The sequence below is a fragment of the Canis aureus genome, chromosome 32 (genome assembly GCF_053574225.1).
Source record: "Canis aureus isolate CA01 chromosome 32, VMU_Caureus_v.1.0, whole genome shotgun sequence".
NCBI classification, from domain to species: domain Eukaryota; kingdom Metazoa; phylum Chordata; class Mammalia; order Carnivora; family Canidae; genus Canis; species Canis aureus.
Genome location: NC_135642.1, coordinates 21,826,255 through 21,844,789, shown reverse-complemented (window position 1 = coordinate 21,844,789; position 18,535 = coordinate 21,826,255). Strand labels below are relative to the sequence as shown.

At 42.1% G+C, this 18,535-nt stretch overlaps 2 protein-coding genes across 2 annotated transcripts in view; one reads left to right on the top strand and one right to left on the bottom strand.

Moving 5' to 3' along the window:
- GLDN (gliomedin) overlaps positions 1–3,265 on the bottom strand; it is a 63,845-nt gene extending 60,580 nt beyond the window's left edge. The window contains exon 1 of the mRNA XM_077881103.1: positions 2,768–3,265. Within this exon, the coding sequence (XP_077737229.1) occupies positions 2,768–3,139 (372 nt within the window). The 5' untranslated portion in view covers positions 3,140–3,265. The remainder of the gene's footprint in view (positions 1–2,767) is intronic.
- A 5,985-nt stretch (positions 3,266–9,250) lies between these two features.
- The window catches only part of CYP19A1 (cytochrome P450 family 19 subfamily A member 1), a 120,052-nt gene continuing 110,767 nt past the window's right edge, over positions 9,251–18,535 (top strand). The window contains exon 1 of the mRNA XM_077881101.1: positions 9,251–9,597. The gene's annotated coding sequence lies outside the window, so the exon portion shown is untranslated. The remainder of the gene's footprint in view (positions 9,598–18,535) is intronic.

The following is an 18,535-nucleotide window of genomic DNA, read 5'->3' as shown; positions in this document are numbered from 1 at the left end:
GGGGAAGGTGTGACTTCAACCGTAAGAGGTGTGCACACCGACCTCCATGATGTATACTAAATAGTTCTCTTAGCAACTTTTCTACCAGAGGTGCCCTTGAAGGTGCTTTAAAAAAAAAAAGATTATTTATTTATTTATTTATTTATTTATTTATTTATTTAAGGGGGGGCATGAGTTGGGGGGAGGGGTAGAGAGAGAAGCAGGCTCCCTGATGAGCAGGGAGCCAGAGGTGGGGCTCTATCACAGGACCCAGAGATCTCCACTCCAGCCAAGGCAGAATTTAACCAACAGAGCCACCCAGGCACCCAAAAAGTGGTTTTTAAAACACTGTTTCCTCGTGTGAATTATTCTCTATTCTGAGAAAAATGGAGAAAATTTTGCAAAGATGAGTGAGAATATTGCTAGAATAAAGTAAAAGCCTTTCAGCAATAAAATGGGCTCCTCTGCTTTGAGCAGAGGCCTCAAAAGAGACCTGGTGGGAGTAAGATGCTTCATGCTGCTCACTGTCAGCAAGAAGGCATGCCAACGTCCAGGCATGCCAGACCGCACCTCTAACGGTGAATTCAGTCTCTGGTGGTGGGATCTGCATACAGTCCTGTTAGAGCCCCCCATGTGATTTCAATGTGCAACTACTGCTCTTGAACCATGCTATTCAGATTGTGGTCCTCAAACCAGCAGCACTGGTATGTGGGATCTCCAGCCTGAAATTAGACCTTCTGAGTCAGAATCTGCATTTGAACAAGACCATCAAGATATTCGTATACATATTAAAGTAGAGAAGCAGTGATCTACAGCAATTTCTCAAAGTGGCACCTGGATCGCTTGTATCAAGCTCACCAAGGGGGTGGGAAGGTGGGGGAATGGGGATCAGGCGACTTCTTAAGGAAGACAATTCTGGAGATGATCACTTTGTAAGTGTGACAGTGGGACCACGGAATCTGCATTTCAATGTGCTTCCAGGTGACCCCCTAGCCTACTGCTTGAGAACTACTCCCAATGGGGAAGCCGGCAATATGACAGCTACTTTATCCTGATCTGCATGGAAATTCCCTCAATGATGCTATAAGGTGAAAGCATATCCATTAGAAATGGGGGGTGAGTTGGTGATAATCTATGAACGCTTCTCAGCCTGACAAATGTGATGTTTCTGCTCTCTGATCTATAACAGAGCAGGTGGTGATAGTTAAATCCAGCTTTCAGACTGACACAGAAATGGGTCTCTCTGTTCTCTTGCGTTAGTGACTGAACAGACTGCAATACATAGGCTTCTACCTTAAAAGCAGGATTAAAAATATAAAATGTTGATGCTCAGATGCATCCTTCCTGAAGGGTTTCAAAAAACCCTCAAAATGCATGGTAGAGAGCCAAGAGAAAGAATAAATTCCCTGAAAGGAGATTTCTTCATTTTACAAAAGTCTTTTTTTTTTCTTTTAAGATTTTATTTATTTATTTGACACAGAGTGAGAGAGTGCAAGCAGGGGGAGACTGAGACGGGAGAAGCAGGCTCAACTGGGGCTCAATCCCAGAACTCTGGGTTCATGACCTGAGCCTAAGGCAGATGCTTAAACTAACTGAGCCACTCAGGTGCCCCTACAGAGGTCTTTTGAAAATTCTTTACTTGGTCCCAGATTTTTAAATGATGACACAAGTAAAAAAAAAAAAAAAAACAGGAATAGAGATTTTGATCTCTCTGAAAAGATGTATTTGCAGTATGCCACATTTCCATGATGTAGTTGTAAAAGCATTTCAGGTCATATAAGATATTTAAAAGCTTCTATGATACAGAAGCTTTAAGTGAGTTTATCTTCAGAATACCTAGGATTCCGAAGTACAGCTCACACTTGACTTGGGGGTGACAGAATTGAAATCTTTGTCGTTATAAAATGAAATAAGACCATTGTGGTTGAAATGGGTAATGAATGGAATGGGGACCTGCAAGGTGATCTAAATGCAATTGTTAGATAATTATTGAGTTAAAAATCCGCAAAAGCAAACTTTGAACTGTAAAAAAAAAAAAAAAAAAAAGATTTTTGAGGCTTTACTCTAAAGACTTGGAGCAGAGTTTCTTAAACCTTTTTTGGGGGAGTGCAATTCTAATGAAAATCTAATGGAAAGCTAGGGACTCTCCCTCGCTCCACGCCCCCTGAGTGCACACTGGTAATCTCTGGGGTTCCATAGACCCGCTGGAGCCCGTAGGAGAACGTGGGCTTCCTCAGTGGATTTCAAGAAAATTTCTCTATTTTGATCTCTTCCATCTGGAAAGCGCTTTAAGACCCAAGAGCAACTTTATCAGCAGCACCAAGATTCCAGGCGACTCGGTAAAATTGGGGCTGTTTTCGCTTCACCCAACCTCACGAGGATGGTGGGAGGCCAGGTGAGAGGCCGGAGCCCTGGACAAGCCAGGGGAAGACTCTCCGAAATGTGCGCTCTCCGCGGGGCCCGGGCCCGGAGCGCGAGGCTCCCCTCACGCCAGGCTGCGAGCGCTCTCTTCCGAAGTCAGGGGCGCAAGTGGACTGTCCCGGACGCCGCCGACGCGGGTTCACCTGCATTTACCTGCACACCCAAGGATGCCCGAGGGGGAAGACAGCCCCTGACCCCCTCCCCCTCGCACGGACCTCCGCGGGCTCAGGTGCAGGGGCGCCCGCCCGGGTGCCAGCCCCCGCCGGGCCTCCCTCTCGGCGCCTCGCCGTCCGTCGGGGCCCGTCTCCCCGCCCTGCCCGCCGCCCGCCCCGGCGGAGGCGCCACGGGGAGCCGGGCCCCCGCCTACCGGCACCATGGAGTAGGTCATCAGCATCAGCATGTCGTGGCTCTCGGCGCGGAGGTGCGGCGCGGGCTCCCCGCCGTGGCTGCGCTTGTTGCGCGCGGCGCCGGCGGGGTCCGGGGGCGGCGGGGGCGGCGGGGGCGGCGGGGGCGGCGCGCGGCTCAGCTCGGCCAGGAAGGAGCGCAGGGCGCTGTCCTCGCGCCGCTCGCGGCCCCGCTGGGCCTCCAGCGCCCGCACCGCCGCGCTCAGCCCGCGCCACTGGCACAGCGCGAACACGGTGCCCGCGGCGTTGAGCGCCGCCAGCAGCGCCACGGCCGCCAGCGCGCCCCGCAGCCCGCAGCCCGCGCCCCCGCGGCCTCGCTCCGCGCCCCCGGCCATGCTCTGCGCGCCTCGGCCCGGCCCGGCCCGGCTCGCCGCCGCCGCCCGGCAGCCTTTATACGGGGCGGGCAGGCCGTGGGCTGGTGGCAGCGCCGTGAGTCACGCTGCCCTCTGCCCCGGCTGGCGGGACGCGTTGGGGACAGCAGTGGCGGCGCCCGAGCAGCCCGGAGGGACCGGCGGGCGGGGCGGCGGGGCGGCGGGAAGGGGAGCGGGAGCAGGGGGCGGGGGCGGGCCAGGAAGCCCGGCAAACCCAGGTCCCCTCCTTTTCTCACTGCCCTGCGTGTGGGCATTGCTGTGGCCCAGGCGGGCAGACGGAGGGGCCGACTGGGGGGAGCGGGGATGCTCAAGGCTGACAAGTCCCTGGACTCCACGCCGTTGCCCCCACACTGGCCTCCCCGGAGGAAAGGATCCAGATGCCCAGATGCCAAGACATATGCCCGCTGCCCCAGGGTTTGCTGCTGGGTGGGGGCCCAGGCTGCCCATCCCGTGGCCACTGAAAACCCCATGAGATATTTCCGGGGAAGGGGATGGATAGAGACAGGGCGACGGTTGGCATCGGAGGGTTAAAAAGGCCGCCCTTAGAACCAGAATAGCTTTGTCCTGCCGGAGACGCAGGAGTCCTTTTAGAAGGGAGATTTCCTAAAACGTGACAGGCCAAGAACTCCCCCATGAGACCCATACCCAGGAGGCATCAGGGTGAGGGGGGCAGAGAACTCAAGGGTAGAAATCAAGAGCCCTGATTCTAACCCCGTTCTGCTACCACTCAGCTGAAGGGCTTTGAGCATGTCCCAAGACCACTCTGAACTGACTCTGAGGTGCTTTCTGGCTGAAGAGTTAGGACTCTGGCCAGGCCCTTTCTGGAGCTTACCTAGCCTTCCTTGCTTGAGGGGGCAGTTGACTCATGCCTCCTAGTTACTCCTTCACAACACCCTCTCTTTTCTGTCCGCTCAGGTGCCTGTACCTCAGGGATCACTATCCCCCCAAAGGCAGAGTCAATTTTTAGCCTCCTCACAGGACCCCTCCACTCTGTTCCTCATCTTTCCCCAGAATGGCTCTGCCTCCCTGGGGCCCCAAGGCCCCTAGGAGACCCTCATGGTGTTGGAAGACCCTAATCAGAAGCCAAGATCGCGGTTTCCACCGCCCATTATTTCAGAGGAGGAGGTGGCCCCCTGCCATCAAGCCAGCTGGAGCTGTCATGGTTCTGGGTCAAGGTCTGGACTCCTGAGTTTTAATTGGGACATTGACCAACTTGCATATTCTTAGGAGAGCATTCAGAATGAGGAGGAATTAGGAAAGCAAGCAGTTTCAAGTGGTTCCTGAAGAACCTCAACTATGGGGACAGGATGTCTAGGAGGAAATGGAAGCGATACAGACAGATTTGTCAAGTTTCTCCCAATTCTAACGTATTGTGATCTATTTGAAGAATGCCATGTTTCCTTATGTCATCCAGGCTTAGGATGCCAGGCTTAAACTAATGGGGAGAAGTCACAGAGAGACAGAGCTAGGAGTCAGGCGCAGTAAGATCTTTATTTAATTCACTGAAAATTTACTGAGCACCTGCTGTGTGTCAGGCATAGTGACGGACATGTGAGGTACAGAAATGAACAAGGCAAGCAGCTTGCGGTGTGAGCAATTGGAGTCCCATGGAGCTTCCTAAGCTTCTCTTTATCCTGGCATTCGTTATAATTACTATTTCTTGATCATGTCATCAATGCCCACCAGCAATAACAGAGTATTAAGCTCCTGAGGTTAGGAGCTATATACAAGCATATTGTTTGACCTAATCTCCCCCAATACCGAGCACAAGTCCCTGACTTGAAATGACCATTCAGTAATTTACCTCTTGAATGAGTGAACAAACAAATGAATGAATAAAAGGCTGTACAGTAAATATATGTCTATGTAACATGATGTGTACCTAGCGGTAGTAAGGCTTAAGCATGAAACTCTGCTTGTGCTACCAAACTGGAACTACCTTCTTTGGAAGGCTGCCTGTCCAGGGGTTGGGAGGGTAACTGTAGCCTGACACACTTGCCCCCACCCCTCTGGTTCAGACTCCACAGTCAGTAGAAGGAGTGGAGTTCCAGTTCCATTTGGAGTCAGCCAAGCTTTATCTGACAACCTCAGGCAAAGATGCTACCCTTCTTCGGATGTAGGACTTAAAAGGTTTGTAGCACTGACTTTGGGCTCCATAGGTGGAACGCCTGGGATGCTGCACTCAGAGCAGAGAGGCAGAAAGAGATCAAAGGAAAGGCAAGATTCCTCTTCCACTCAACACTTCTTCTAGTTCCCTCTCCAAGTCTTTCTGTGTAGGAATATAGTATTTTATTGAAAAGGAGAAGAGGGGGCAAGTTGTTACGGCACACAAGGCCGGTGTCCTCACCCCTCTCCCCAACATGGCTGTATCCAAGCAACCGGCCTTGCTCTGTTCTCTTTCCCCTTTCTTCAACGTCTTCTCCCTACAGCCTTGCTCCACCACAGCTCCATGCATTGACTCTCCTCCTTCTCTGTCCTGTCTCAGAGTTGTGCCTGTTTCAGGCCTATCTCGGAACCCTGTCCTTCATCAAGCCTTGCCTTCCATACCACACTCAATTCTCCCTCTCCCTGAAGTCTGCAAGCCCTCGCAGACTCAGAGGCTATAGGCATGAGCTTTGGAAGCAGATAGAACTAAGCTTGAAACTGCTCTAAACTTGCAGCCTTAGGTGTGTTACTCAGCTTTTCTAAGGAGAGTATAATCATGTCTATCTCATAGATTGTGAGGATTTAATGAGAAAATACATGTAGAGTGCTTGGTATATAGTAAATGCTCAGTGGTCATTAGTGCTATTGGCTATGGGCTGTCTGTATTGCCAATACCCATGTTGTGCCTTGTGCGGCTTGTATTGCCAATACCCATGTTGTGCCTTGTGCGGCTGACCAACAACTTAGCTCATCCAGATGTTACTTCTTTTATTGGGGTATGGTATGCTTAGGAAAGGGACCACTCTCCATTGTGACACAGCAGGGGCTTATACCAAGTAGGAATATTCGATTAATAAATTGATTAGCTAATTACACTTTTTAAAATGCTTTTTGAGGAAAAAAGTGTTCAATGGATGGTAAACTTGGCCTCTTTTCTGTATACAGTGGCTTTGAGATTGGTTATTTGGGGCCCTTCCATCTCTGGCTTCCTAAGCCTCCCATGACTCCTGGAGGGGCAGATACATCTGTGTAGACTGCTCTACCTAGTGTTTCTCAGGATGGGCTAGTACTTTTAGTAATAAGTAATTCTAAAAAAAAGTTAGCTATTAATCTGGCCTATTTTGTTGACATAGGGGTTCAAGATATAGTGAGGACACAGGGAAATATCTGACTTTCCTTTTCTGGATACCAAGGAAGCCAAGAACATTGCGTGCTATCTTTACAATGAGAAGTAGCTTTTCTATTAAAAGACAGATGCTTCTTTTTCAAAGGTTAAATGGAATGGTTCCGAAAAAATGATTCCAGCTAGTAAACTTTAGGGCCCTGGAGAAAAGCATCCAATTCAAGAATATACTCCAACTTTAATTCCACAGCATTTCCTCCTGACTGTCAAGTGAATAATTTTCATTTACTCTCAGGCCTGATCTTGGGTATTGTCATTTTCTGTAATGAGGTTGGGAGGTATGCTTGTTCTGATGGTGCTGTCCTCCCTCCCCATCCCCATCCTTTCTCCTTGCCAGGGGTTAGGGAGAAAATCTCTGTAATAGTTGCCACCAAATATATCTTCCCCAACCATGTTGGGTTTTTAACTCAACATTTCTACGTTTTAACCTCATGAAACTTCAAGCTCCCCAAACAAAAAAAAGTCAGAGATTTCTTTTCTTTGTTCATATACTCATTCATTTATCTATTTATTCAACAAATTGGGTGTTTACTATCTGTCAGGAACTGCGCTAGGAGCAAGGAATAGGATGGAGAGCAAAACCAGACACCATTCCTGCCTTCCTGAAGCCCATGGTCTAAGTGGGGAGATGGAATTAGCCCAGTAATTGTGTGAGAGTATAATTCTAAATGAGACAGTGAGATAGATGATCTGAAGGAAAGGAGTGCTATTCTGTGAGATCATATCACTGAGGAATCTATCCTAGATGTGGGGTATGGGGTCAAGGAAGGTCTCCCTGAAGAAGCGTGGTGCTTGAGCTGGAATCTGAAGACCAGCAGTAGTTAACTAAGTGGAGGTATGGGTGGGAGAGTTGTAGTCAGAGAGGACAGCACGTGTGGGATCTTCTGGCAGGAGGCACCATGGATTATTTGAGGAACCATAAGAAGGCCAATGTGGTTATAGCATAAAGACCATAGGGAGCAAGGAGAAAAAGGGAATGAAATGAAGCTGGAGACTGAGTTAGGGGCCAGACTCTGTGGGTGGGACTTTGTAGGACTCAGGTCTTTATTGTAAGAGCAATGGGAAGTTAGTTAAGGGTTTTAAGTGTGTGTGTTGAGGTGGGAGATTGGGTTGATGAATGACAGATTTTCATTTTCAAAGATCACCTTTTATTGCTAGGATTTGCAGTGGCTTCTGTCACTACAGAAACTATCTCTGATCTCTACTCGGCTAAATCTCAGCTTTCAAATCCATCTTTCTAAATGAAATAAGAATACATTGAGTTCTAGAAAATGGTATTTTCTCTTTCATTGCACATTTAAAGGTAGTTGAAAAATAGAACCATGACTAACATTTAGATGATTTGGCTAATCTTGATACTAGCTGGAGTTTTTGTCTGACAACCAGCACATATTTGCACTTTTTGGTACTTCAAGGTGAGATCATCAAATCAAGTCATCTCTAGCATTGGGAATAAGAAAGATGTTGCTTCCCTTCTGAGATTTTGGTCTAAGTAAGTTAGGCAAGTAACAACAGCTTTCCACCTATCATAAGTGCATATCTGAGAGTCACTCAATCATTGTTAGACATGGAGTTGTCCAAAGTTGTAGAGTAGGGCTATTTCAAATTCTCCCTCTACCTTTTCTGTACTTAATTTGCTGTGTTTGCGATAAAGATGGCCCTCCCCACCCCATCCATCCTGCCTTCCCCAGTGCATCTTAGCCAATTATCACAGATTGAGTTCTCTGGAACAGATGCTGAGATGGAATTTGGGGTGCAAGATGTTTTTTAGGGATCAGCATCTGTGAAGGAAATAGAGGAAGCAGGATTGGGTAGAGGAAGAAGTCCAACTCAATGTAGTCTTGCAAAGTCTCAGCCAACCCTATGGGGAACTCTGAATCGAGTATTAGCCATTGGAGTGTCCCTTGTCAAGCCAGAATAGACTTGGCATTCGCCCCCCTCTCACCTAGTCACAGGGCAGATGTGGGCTACCTGAGGAAGAGTGTGGCCTTGGGCCAGGTGGCTCTCAAAGCTGAGGTATACCCTGACCTCATTCCCTGCAGCTGGGCAGCAAGTCCTTCCTTGAAAGGGAAAGTGGGGCACATCTCCACATCTATCATATCAACCACCTGATCAATGTTAAAGACAGGTCTGCAATTCCAGTATTAGCAAACCTTAAATTGTAATCATATCACAGTGGACAGAAGCCTTCTTTTTCACCTACAGTTATGGCCTTTCAGTACATAAAAAAGTGATTGTTTTTAGAAACAGAATGAAAATATGAAGAAAAGCTCTACTAGTAGCTTTGACATGGTTAGATCCATGGAAGTAACTTAATACTTCAAAGCTCCACTTAAGAAACTTGAACCACTGTTTTTGAAAGGACAAAACAAAGTTTTACATGTGTAGGGCACTTCAGTTTTCAAAGTACTTTCTCATGTCATCTGAGCCCCATAATCAGCTTGTGAAGTGAGCAGGGCAGGTCTTATAACCACTTCACAGACGAGAAAGCAAGGCTCACAAAGGTTAAGCAACTCACTCAAGATCATACTGTTGAAACCTCACCAGCATTCATGGAAAGTGGGAACCTTCTCGACTCAAATCTTGGGCCAGTCAGGAATGCTCAAGATGATGGACAGGAAGTGGAAAAATAGGGCAGGGAAAGGATTCAAACTGATGAAATGGAAAAGGGCTTAGAGCGGCCACTGGCTCCAAGATTCTAAAACAAAGGCGGAGCAAGCCCTGATTGTTAGACTATGTAAACTATGCAAGAGAGAGAAAGCCAGTCCCCAGTCTAGCAATTTATGGAGGGTTCAGGGAGAGCAATGATGTCAGACGATTTCCTGGAGACCAAATAGGGGAACTGTCATCCCTGCATCTCAGAGATGAATATGGAACCTGAACAAAAGGTGAATTTGGGGCCTGAGAAACCAAGACTTTTCCTCCTTGGGGTTCAGAAGCCAGAGTGAAAAGCAAGATTAGATATGCCTCACCTCTCCAAAGTCCAAGTGAAAGGGAACAAAAGGGATTCCTGCCAATACCAAGTCTGGAGAGATGGCACTCCATCTGCAGAACCAGGGGCCCGGAGGATTGTCCCCAGCCAGGGGGAACACAGGTCAGACTATAGACCCTGAACCAAGATGACTTCTTTTTCTTTTTTTTTTTTTTTTAAGAGATGTGCATAACTGTGATATTAGGCTATATCTTACCTATCCTTTCCTTCCTTCCTTTTTCCCTTTTCCTTCCCTCCCTCCCTCCCTTCCTTCCCTCTCTCTTCTTTTGTTTTACAGTCTCACAAAGTTATTAGGAATGAATTATTCTTGTATGTCATTTTACTTTGTCTCTTCAAAAAAATTTATTTTATTGTGGTAAGAACACTTACATGAGATCTACCTTCCTGACAAACTTTTTAGTTATATGATATAGTACTGTTGACTGTAGGTACAATATTGTACTATAAATCTCTAAAACTTACTTATCTTTCTTAATTAAAACATTAGGTCTTTTGATTAGCAACTCCTCGTTTTCCCCTTACCCCGGTTCCTGACAACCACTAATTCCAGTCTTTCATTCTACAAATTTGACTATTTTAGATAGTCACGTGGTATTTATCTTTCTCTGACTGTCTTACTTCATTTAGCATAATGCTCTCAAAGCTCATCCATGTTGTTTCATATTGCAGAATTTCTTTTTTAAGGTTGAATAATATTCTATGTATGTATATGCCATAGTTTCTTTCTCCATCCATCAAAGAATATTTAAGTTGTTTCCACATTTTGGTTAATGTCAATAGTGATGTAATGAATACTGGAATGCAGATATCTCTTCAATATTCTGATTTCAAGTCTTTTAGATAAATACCCAGAGTGGGATTACCGGATCGTATGATAGCTCTATTTTTAATTTTTTGAGGAAGCTTCATACTGTTTTCCATAGCAGCTGCACCATTTTACAGTTCCACCAATAGTGTCCAATTTCTCTACATCCTCAACAACACTTGTCTTTTTTTTTTTTTCTTGACAATAGCCATCTTGACAGATGTGAGGATGAGAACTCATTGTGGTTTTGATTTGCATTTCCCTGATGATTAGTGATGTTGAGAATTTTTTCATATACCTATTAGCTATTTATATGTCTTCTTTGGGAAAATATCTACTCAAGTACTTAGCCGATTTTTAAATTGGGTCATTAGGGTTTTTGGTTTTTTTGGTACTCAGTTGTAGAGGTTCCTTATATATTTTGGAGATTAACCCCTTATCAGGTATATGGTTTGAAAATATTTTTCCCTTTTCACATGTTGCCTTTTCACTGTTGTTTCTTTTGCTGTGCAGAAGTGTTTTAGTTTGATGTAGTCCCACTTGTCTACTTTTTTCCCCACTTCTCTATTTTTGCTTTTGCTGCCTGTGCTTTTGTGTCAGATCCATGATTATTACAAAGACCACTGCCATGAAGCTTTTTCACTGTTTCTTCTAGGAATTTTACAGTTTCAGGTCTTACATTTAAGTCTTTAATCATTTTGAGTTGATTTTTGTGTATAGCTTAAGATAGGAATCCAGTTTAATCACTCTGCATATTTACACCCAGTTTTCTCAACATTGTTGAAGAGATTATCCTTTTCTCATTGTGTTTTCTTGGTACATTTGTCAAAAGATCAGTTAATCATATATGCATAGATTTATTTCTGGATTCTCTATTTTGTTCCATTTGCCTATATGTCTTTATGCCAGAACCATGCTGGTTTGATTATTGTAGCTTTGCAATATATGTTGAAATCAGGAAAAGTGAGGACTACAGCTTGGTTCTTCTTTCTCAAGGTTGACCTGGCTATTCTTTTTGTTGTTCTATATGAATTTTAGAATTGTTTTTTCTATTTCTGTAAACACCATCATAAAGATTTTAATAGAGATTGCTTTCAATCTGTAGATGACTTTGGATAGTATGGACATTTTCAACAATATTAAGTCTTCAAATCCATAACCTTGAGATGTCTCTTTCTGCTTATATTTTCTTCTATTTCTTTTAACAGTGTTTTGTAGTTTTCAGTATAGAAATCTTTTACTTCCTTAATTCAGTTTATTCCCAAGCACTTTATTCTTTTTGGCACGATTGTAAATGAAACTGTTTTACTTCTTCTTTTTCAGAAAGTCTGTTGTTAGTGTATAGAAATGCAACTGATTTTCATATGTTGATTTTGTGTCTTGCAACTTTACTGAGTCATTTTATCATTCTAACAGTTCTTCATGGAGTCTTCTGTATTTTATATATATAAGATCATATTGTCTGCAAACAACTCCAACTTCCTTTTTTCTGATTTAGATGCCTTGTATTTATTTTTCTTACCTATTTGCTCTAGCTAGTACTTCCAATGCCATGTTGAATGGAAGTGGTGAAAGTGAGCATCCTTGCCTTGCTCACTTTAACCATTGAGTATGATATTAGCTGTGGGCTTTCCATATACAGCCTTTATTATATTGAGTCAATATCCTTTTTAAAAAAAAAATATATTTTTTATTGAAGTTCAATTTCCCAACATATAGTATAGCACCCAGTGCTCATCTCATCAAGTGCCTAGGTGAGGGGCACTGAGAGTCCATTTCCTTTTATTCCTAGTTTGGTGAGAGTCTTTATCATGAAATGGTGTTGAATTTTATTAAAAACATTTTTGTGGGATGCCTGGGTGGCTCAGAGATTGAGCATCTGCTTTCAACTCAGGGTGTGATCCCGGGATCTGGGATTGAGTCCTACATCGGGCTCCTTGCAAGGAGCCTGCTTCTTCCTCTGCCTGTGTTTCTGCCTCTCTCTCTCTCTCTCTCTCTCTCTCTCTGTGTGTGTGTGTATTTCATGAATAAATAAATAAAATCTTAAAAAAATTTTTTTTTGCATCTAGAGACAATCATGTGATTTTTAGCCTTTATCCTGTTAATATGATGTATCCCATCAATCGATTTTTATATGTTGAACTATCCTTGCATCCCAGGGATAAATTCCACTTGGTTTTGGCATATGATCCTTTTAATGAGCTGTTGGATTCAATTTGCTAGTATTTCACTGAGAATTTTTGCATCTACATTCACCAGGGATACTGGACTGCAGTTCCTTTTTTTTTTTTTTTTTTTTGTATGTGGTGTCTTTGTCTGCTTTTGGTATCAGGATTATGATGGCCTCATAAAATGAGTGTGAAAGTGTTCCTTTCTTTCCAATCTTTTGTAAAAATTTGAGGATTGGCATTCAATTCTTTAAATTTTTGGTAGAATTCACCAGTGAAGCCATCTGGTGTTGGGCTTTGGTTTATTAGGAGGTTTTTGATTACTGATTCAACCTGCATGCTATAGGTCTATTTAGATTATCTGTATCTTTGTGATTCTGTCTTCCTAGGTTGTATGTTTCTAGAAGTGTATCGATTTCTTCTAGGCTATCCAATCTGTTGTTGTATGATTGTTCATAGTAGGTTGTTAATCCTTTTTATTTCAGTGGCATCAGTGGTAATGACTCTTCTTCCATTATTGAATTTATTTATTTGAGTCTTCTCTCTTTTCTCTTTAGTCTATCTAGGGGTTAATCAATTTTGTTTATCTTTTGAAAGAACCAACTCTTAGTTTTATTTTTTTTATTATTAATTTCCTATTCTCTATTTCATTGATTTCTGCTCCAATCTTTGTTATTTCTTTCCTTTTGCTAATTTTTGGCTTAGTTTATTCTTTTTCTAGCTCCTTGAGATATAAAGTTAAATTGTTTATTTAAAATCTTTATTCTTTTTTATTCCTTCTTTTTAATCTCAATAAATTTCCCTCTTAGTATTTGCTTTTGTTACATCCCATAAATCTTGGTGTGTTATGGGTCTTGTTGTTATTTGTTTGACCTGAGGTATTTTCCAATTTCCTTTTGATTTCTTCTTTGAACTAATTTTTGTTCAAGACTGTGTTGTTTAATTTCCACATATCTTTGAATTTCTCAGTACTCCTTCTGGTATTGATTTCTAGATTCATTTCAGAAAAGATACGTGGTATGATTTCACTCTTCTTAAATTTATAATGACTTGTTTTGTGATTTAACCTGTGATATATCCCAGAAAAAAAATCCCATGTGTATTTGAGAAGAATGTATGTTCTTCTGCTGCTGGTTAGAATGTTTTGTTGGTCTACAGTGTTTGTTCAAATTCTATGTTTCATTATTACAAGTGAAGTACTGAAGTCTCCTACCATTACTGCATTGCTATATATTTCTTCCTTTGGTTCTGTCAATGTTTGCTTTATATGTTGAGGTGCTCTGATACTGGATGCATGTATACTTATAATTGTTATATCTTCCTAGTAAATTGACCCTTTTATCCTTTATATAATGTCCTTCTTTTCACTTGTGATAGTTTTTGACTTGAAGTTTATTTTGTGTAGTCTATCTATAGCCACCTCTGCTCTCTCTTGGTTACCATATGTATGGACTATCTTTTTCTATCTCTTCACTTTTAGCCTATCTGTGTCTTTACATCTAAATTGTGTTTCTCATAAATAGTATATTGTTGGGTCTGTTTTCTTATCTATCTTGTCACTCTATATCTTTTGATTGGGGAGTTTAATCCATTTATATTTAATTATTTGTAGGCATGGATTTACTGTTGCCATTTTGTTGTTTTTGTTGATCTTATAAATTTTTTTATCTGTCTTTTCCTATCTTACTGTCTTATTTTGAGTTTTGTTGATTTTTTGGTACTGATAATTTTATTTTATTTTATTTTATTTATTTTTTAAAGATTTTATTTATTTATTTATTCATGAGAAACACACAAAGAGAAAAGCAGAGACAAAGGCAGAGGGAGAAGCAGGGTCCATGCAGGAGCCCGACGTGGGACTTGATCCCCGGTCTCCAGGATCACACCCTGGGCTGATGGCAGTGCTAAACCGCTGAGCCACTGGGGCTGCCCGGTACTGATAATATTAAAATTCTTTTGTGTGTGTGTGTGTGTGTGTGTGTAAATTCTATAGGTATTTTTGGTGTTGGTGGTTTCTTTGGGGCTCATAGTTAAAAGTCTTTCTTAAGCTCATAAAAAAGAGTCTATTTTAAGCTGTTCAATCACATATAAAAACTCTACAGTATAATTTCTCTCCTCACATATTTTGTTGTTGTCACAACATATTGTTTCTCTTTTAAGATATTTTTAGTTATTTTTAATACTTTTATCTTTTTGTTTAACTCTAGAATTAAAAGTAATTTACCCAGTACCATTACAGTAACACAGTATTCTGTATTTGTGTTTATATTAACCTTTACCAACACATTTTATACTATGCTATCATGTAGCTGTTTGGTGCACTTTCATTTTAACTTGAAGAACTTCCTTTAGTATTTCTTTTAAGGAAGTCTAATGGTGATGAACTCCCTTTACCTTTTGAAAGTCTTTATCTCTCCATCATTTTGGAAGGGCAGTTTTGCCAGTACAGTATGCTTGGTTGGCAGCTTTTTCCTTTGAGCACTTAGAATTTATCCTACCATTCCCGTCTGGCCTGCAAGGTTTCTGCTGAGAAATTGCTGATAGTCTTATGATGGTTCCCTTGTATATGATAATTTACTTTACTCTTTCTGCTTTCAAAATTCTTTTTGCCTTTGAATTCTGACAATTTGATTACAATGTGTCTCAGTGTGAATTTTTCTGCTTCATTTTTTTTTCATATTTTTTTTGCCTCTTGGATTTGGTTGTCCATTTCCTTGCCCAGAGTCAGGGAGAAATGTTCAGCCATTATTTCTTGAATAAGCTTTTTGGTGCTTTCTATCTTTTATCCTTCTGGAATTCCTACAGTGTGTATGTTGGCCTGCTTGGTGATGTCTCATAAGTCCTTTAAGGTTTCTACACTGTTTCATTCTTTTTTTTTTTTTTTTCCTTTTTGCTCTTTTGACCGAATTATTTTCAATGACTTATCTTTAAATTCACTGATTCTTTATTCTGCTTGATCTAGCCTGTTATTGAACCACCTCTAGTGAATTTTTAAGGTTAGCTATTGTATTCTTCAGTTCCATGATTTCTATTAGCCCCTTTTTATATTTTATATTTCTTTATTGAAATTATCACTTCATTCATGTTCTCTTGGCCTCAGTGTGCATCTTTATGACAGTTATTTTGAATTTTCTGTCAAGTATATCATATAACCCTATTTCATTAGGGTTGTTTTGTGAAGATTTTTGTGTTATCTTTGCCTGATTCTTCATTTTCCTGGACTCTGTGTTGGTGTCTGTACATTAGACAAAACAGCCACCTCTCATTAGTCTTCACAGACTGGCTGTATATAGGAGAAGACCTCCATCAATCAGCCTGGCCAGAGATTCTAGGGGATCCTCAATCTTTTGTATTAAACCAAACCACTTTCTACATTCTTTGCAGATCCCAGATGTCTAGAGTATGCTGGGACAAGTGAAATTGAAGTGAAAATTGAAGCCAGTGAAATTGAAGCCAGTTCCTTAGATGGTACTCAGAAAAGTTGTATCATTGGACACTCTGTCCAACTTTTCCTTCCCTAGGGAGAATCTGGGAACAGTTACTTATCTCTCTCTCTCTCTCTTTCTCTCTCTGTATGTATCTATCTATCATCTCTCTCTCTCTCTCTGCTTGCTCTGTGTTGAATCAGGAAGGGGTACTATGGTGACTGCCAATCTAAATCTCTGTTTCTGTTCTCACTAGCCCCCAGGAAGCTACAATATTTTAGGTCATATCAGCCTTCCAAGACAGGCAAGTCTTTTGAGAAGCTCCCAGAAAAGTTTTGATGTTGGAAGCCTGGACCAACTCCTTCCCTCATCAGGGAGAAGAAGGCAGCTGTGGTGTTTCCTATTTTCTCTGTGTTGAGCAGAGTCATGGCATTTACCAATCCAAGTCACTGTCTCTGTTCTCCCCTGGGTGGCTAGACTGTTGGACCCATAAGAGTGCCAAGGCTGGCAAGACAGAAGCCAGTTCTCTGGGAGGAGCCCTTTTGAAAAAATTGGGCCACTGGATGCATAAACCAACTCTTTCTCTCCCCTTTGAAAACCTGGACCTGGAGAATCTCTTCCTGATCATACAGTGCTGTGCTAGGAGTAGGAATTCTGGCAAAAGGGTGTTCTGAATTTTCCTCCTGGCTTCAATGAGCCCAGTTTCATGTTTGCCTGGGGTGCAAAAACCTTTAAATTAGTTTCTGAATTTCTCTCAAAAGGAACTTGTCTGTGAATTGTTGAATCAATATATGTATAGAGGAAGAAGGTCTTTCTACTCTGCCATCTTGCTTGCATCAGTGCCATCACTCTGAGATAACTTCTTGAATGAGACCTGTATTGTTTTCTTAAATCTGTACATGTAAGCACCTAGATTCCAGATTGCCCCTTCTTCTATGATCAGAAGGCGGCCCCAGTATCTGGGTACCAGTAGGTATCCTAGCAAAGAGACCCAGCTGGATGAGAGGGAGGGGAATTGTACAGGTGACTGTGTTCTATCTCTATTCCTAAGACTTGACAACACGATAAAGTGGGGAATGAGAGTATTCCTTCTGGCATCTTGCCTAGGTGAATACTGCCCACCGCTTGTGGATCTGCTCCTCTTAAAGCACCTCAGTGATTGACACTGACCCCAAAAGCAGTCAAAAGAAACTACTATTAATACCTAAGGAGGGGATTCCTGAGTGGCTCAGCAGTTTAGCGCCTGCCTTTGGCCCGGGGCACAATCCTGGAGTCCTGAGATTGAGTCCTGCGTCGGGCTCCGGGCATGAAGCCTGCTTCTCCCTCTGCCTCTGCCTCTCTCTCTGTGTGTGTATCTCATGAATGAATAAATAATACCTAAAAAAAAAAAAAAAAAACCTAAGGAGCCCAGCAACACTCTTAGGAAAGAGACTTGCATAAAAACAAGCCACTAAAGAACAATAATAACTTTAAAATAATAAGAACATTAGGATGTAAAGATTCCAGTAGAACACAAAAAAACCTTTCTGGAGCCAAAAGACAAGATCTGCACACAAATTAAGTAGATGGAAAAGAGAGAGATAATATTTCAGTAGTAGAAAATACATTTCCCAAGCTAAAAAAAGGCCCTAGACTGCTGATTGGAAAGTTTTGGCAAGTTCTGGGCAAGACAAATGAGTCAGAGTTTAGCAAATTCTTGGAGTCTAAGGATTAAAAAAAAATTTACAATCATCCAGAAAGAAAGTACAAGTTACAGACAGAGGAAGAAGGATCATGGGGCAATCAACTGTCTCTTCTATAACACTTGAAGCAGAGAGGAGTGTGGTGAATCATGTGAAGATCACTGGAGAAAAAAATAGTGCATACCAAGAACCCTATAGCAAGACTTTGTTCCCCTGTCAGAGTGAAAGAAGTATATTTAAGGATATGCAGAGATTCCAAGGACATGTCACCCACATCTTCCATCAGAGAAAAAGATATTAATAAAGGATCTAATCAAACAATAAATGAATCTGTAAAAAAAATAAATAAATAAATAAATAAATAAATCTGTATAAGGGCTTTAGGATGGATGGAGGATAAAAAGGAAAAAAATAGTGATGAGCAAGAATCCTTACAATATATAACTAGTTACATTTGTATGAATAATAATAGGCTGTTTAGGGATGTGTAATTGAAGAACTCAAAATAGAAGAGACATATTTCAAAGGAAATGTTAGAATTGCCTGGAACTGAAAGTACTAAAGGAGAAAGAGAGGAAGGAAAACTTTCCCACACGTCTCATGTTGGTGTGAGAGTGGGAAGTGAAAGCATCCTTTAGGGGAGGAAGAACAGCAGGAGAATAGAGCTTGGGGAAAATAGTTGGAGTCTTATCTTCATGCAATGGAAGAACAGTATGAGTCTGACTATTAGTGACAAAAAGGAGAAGTCAGTATTATGAAAAAAATAGAGACCCCAGATTAAAAAGAAAAATAACTGAATAACAGCTCTAACAGTACAACTAATTAGTACAAGGAAATGGAATGGGAAGATGAAATAAAAAATAAACAAAATAGAAGAAACAAGTCACTGATGACTTGTTTGCTGAATACAATGCATACTTCTCAATCTTACTGGACTTCTCTCTGCAACCTTCAGTGGTC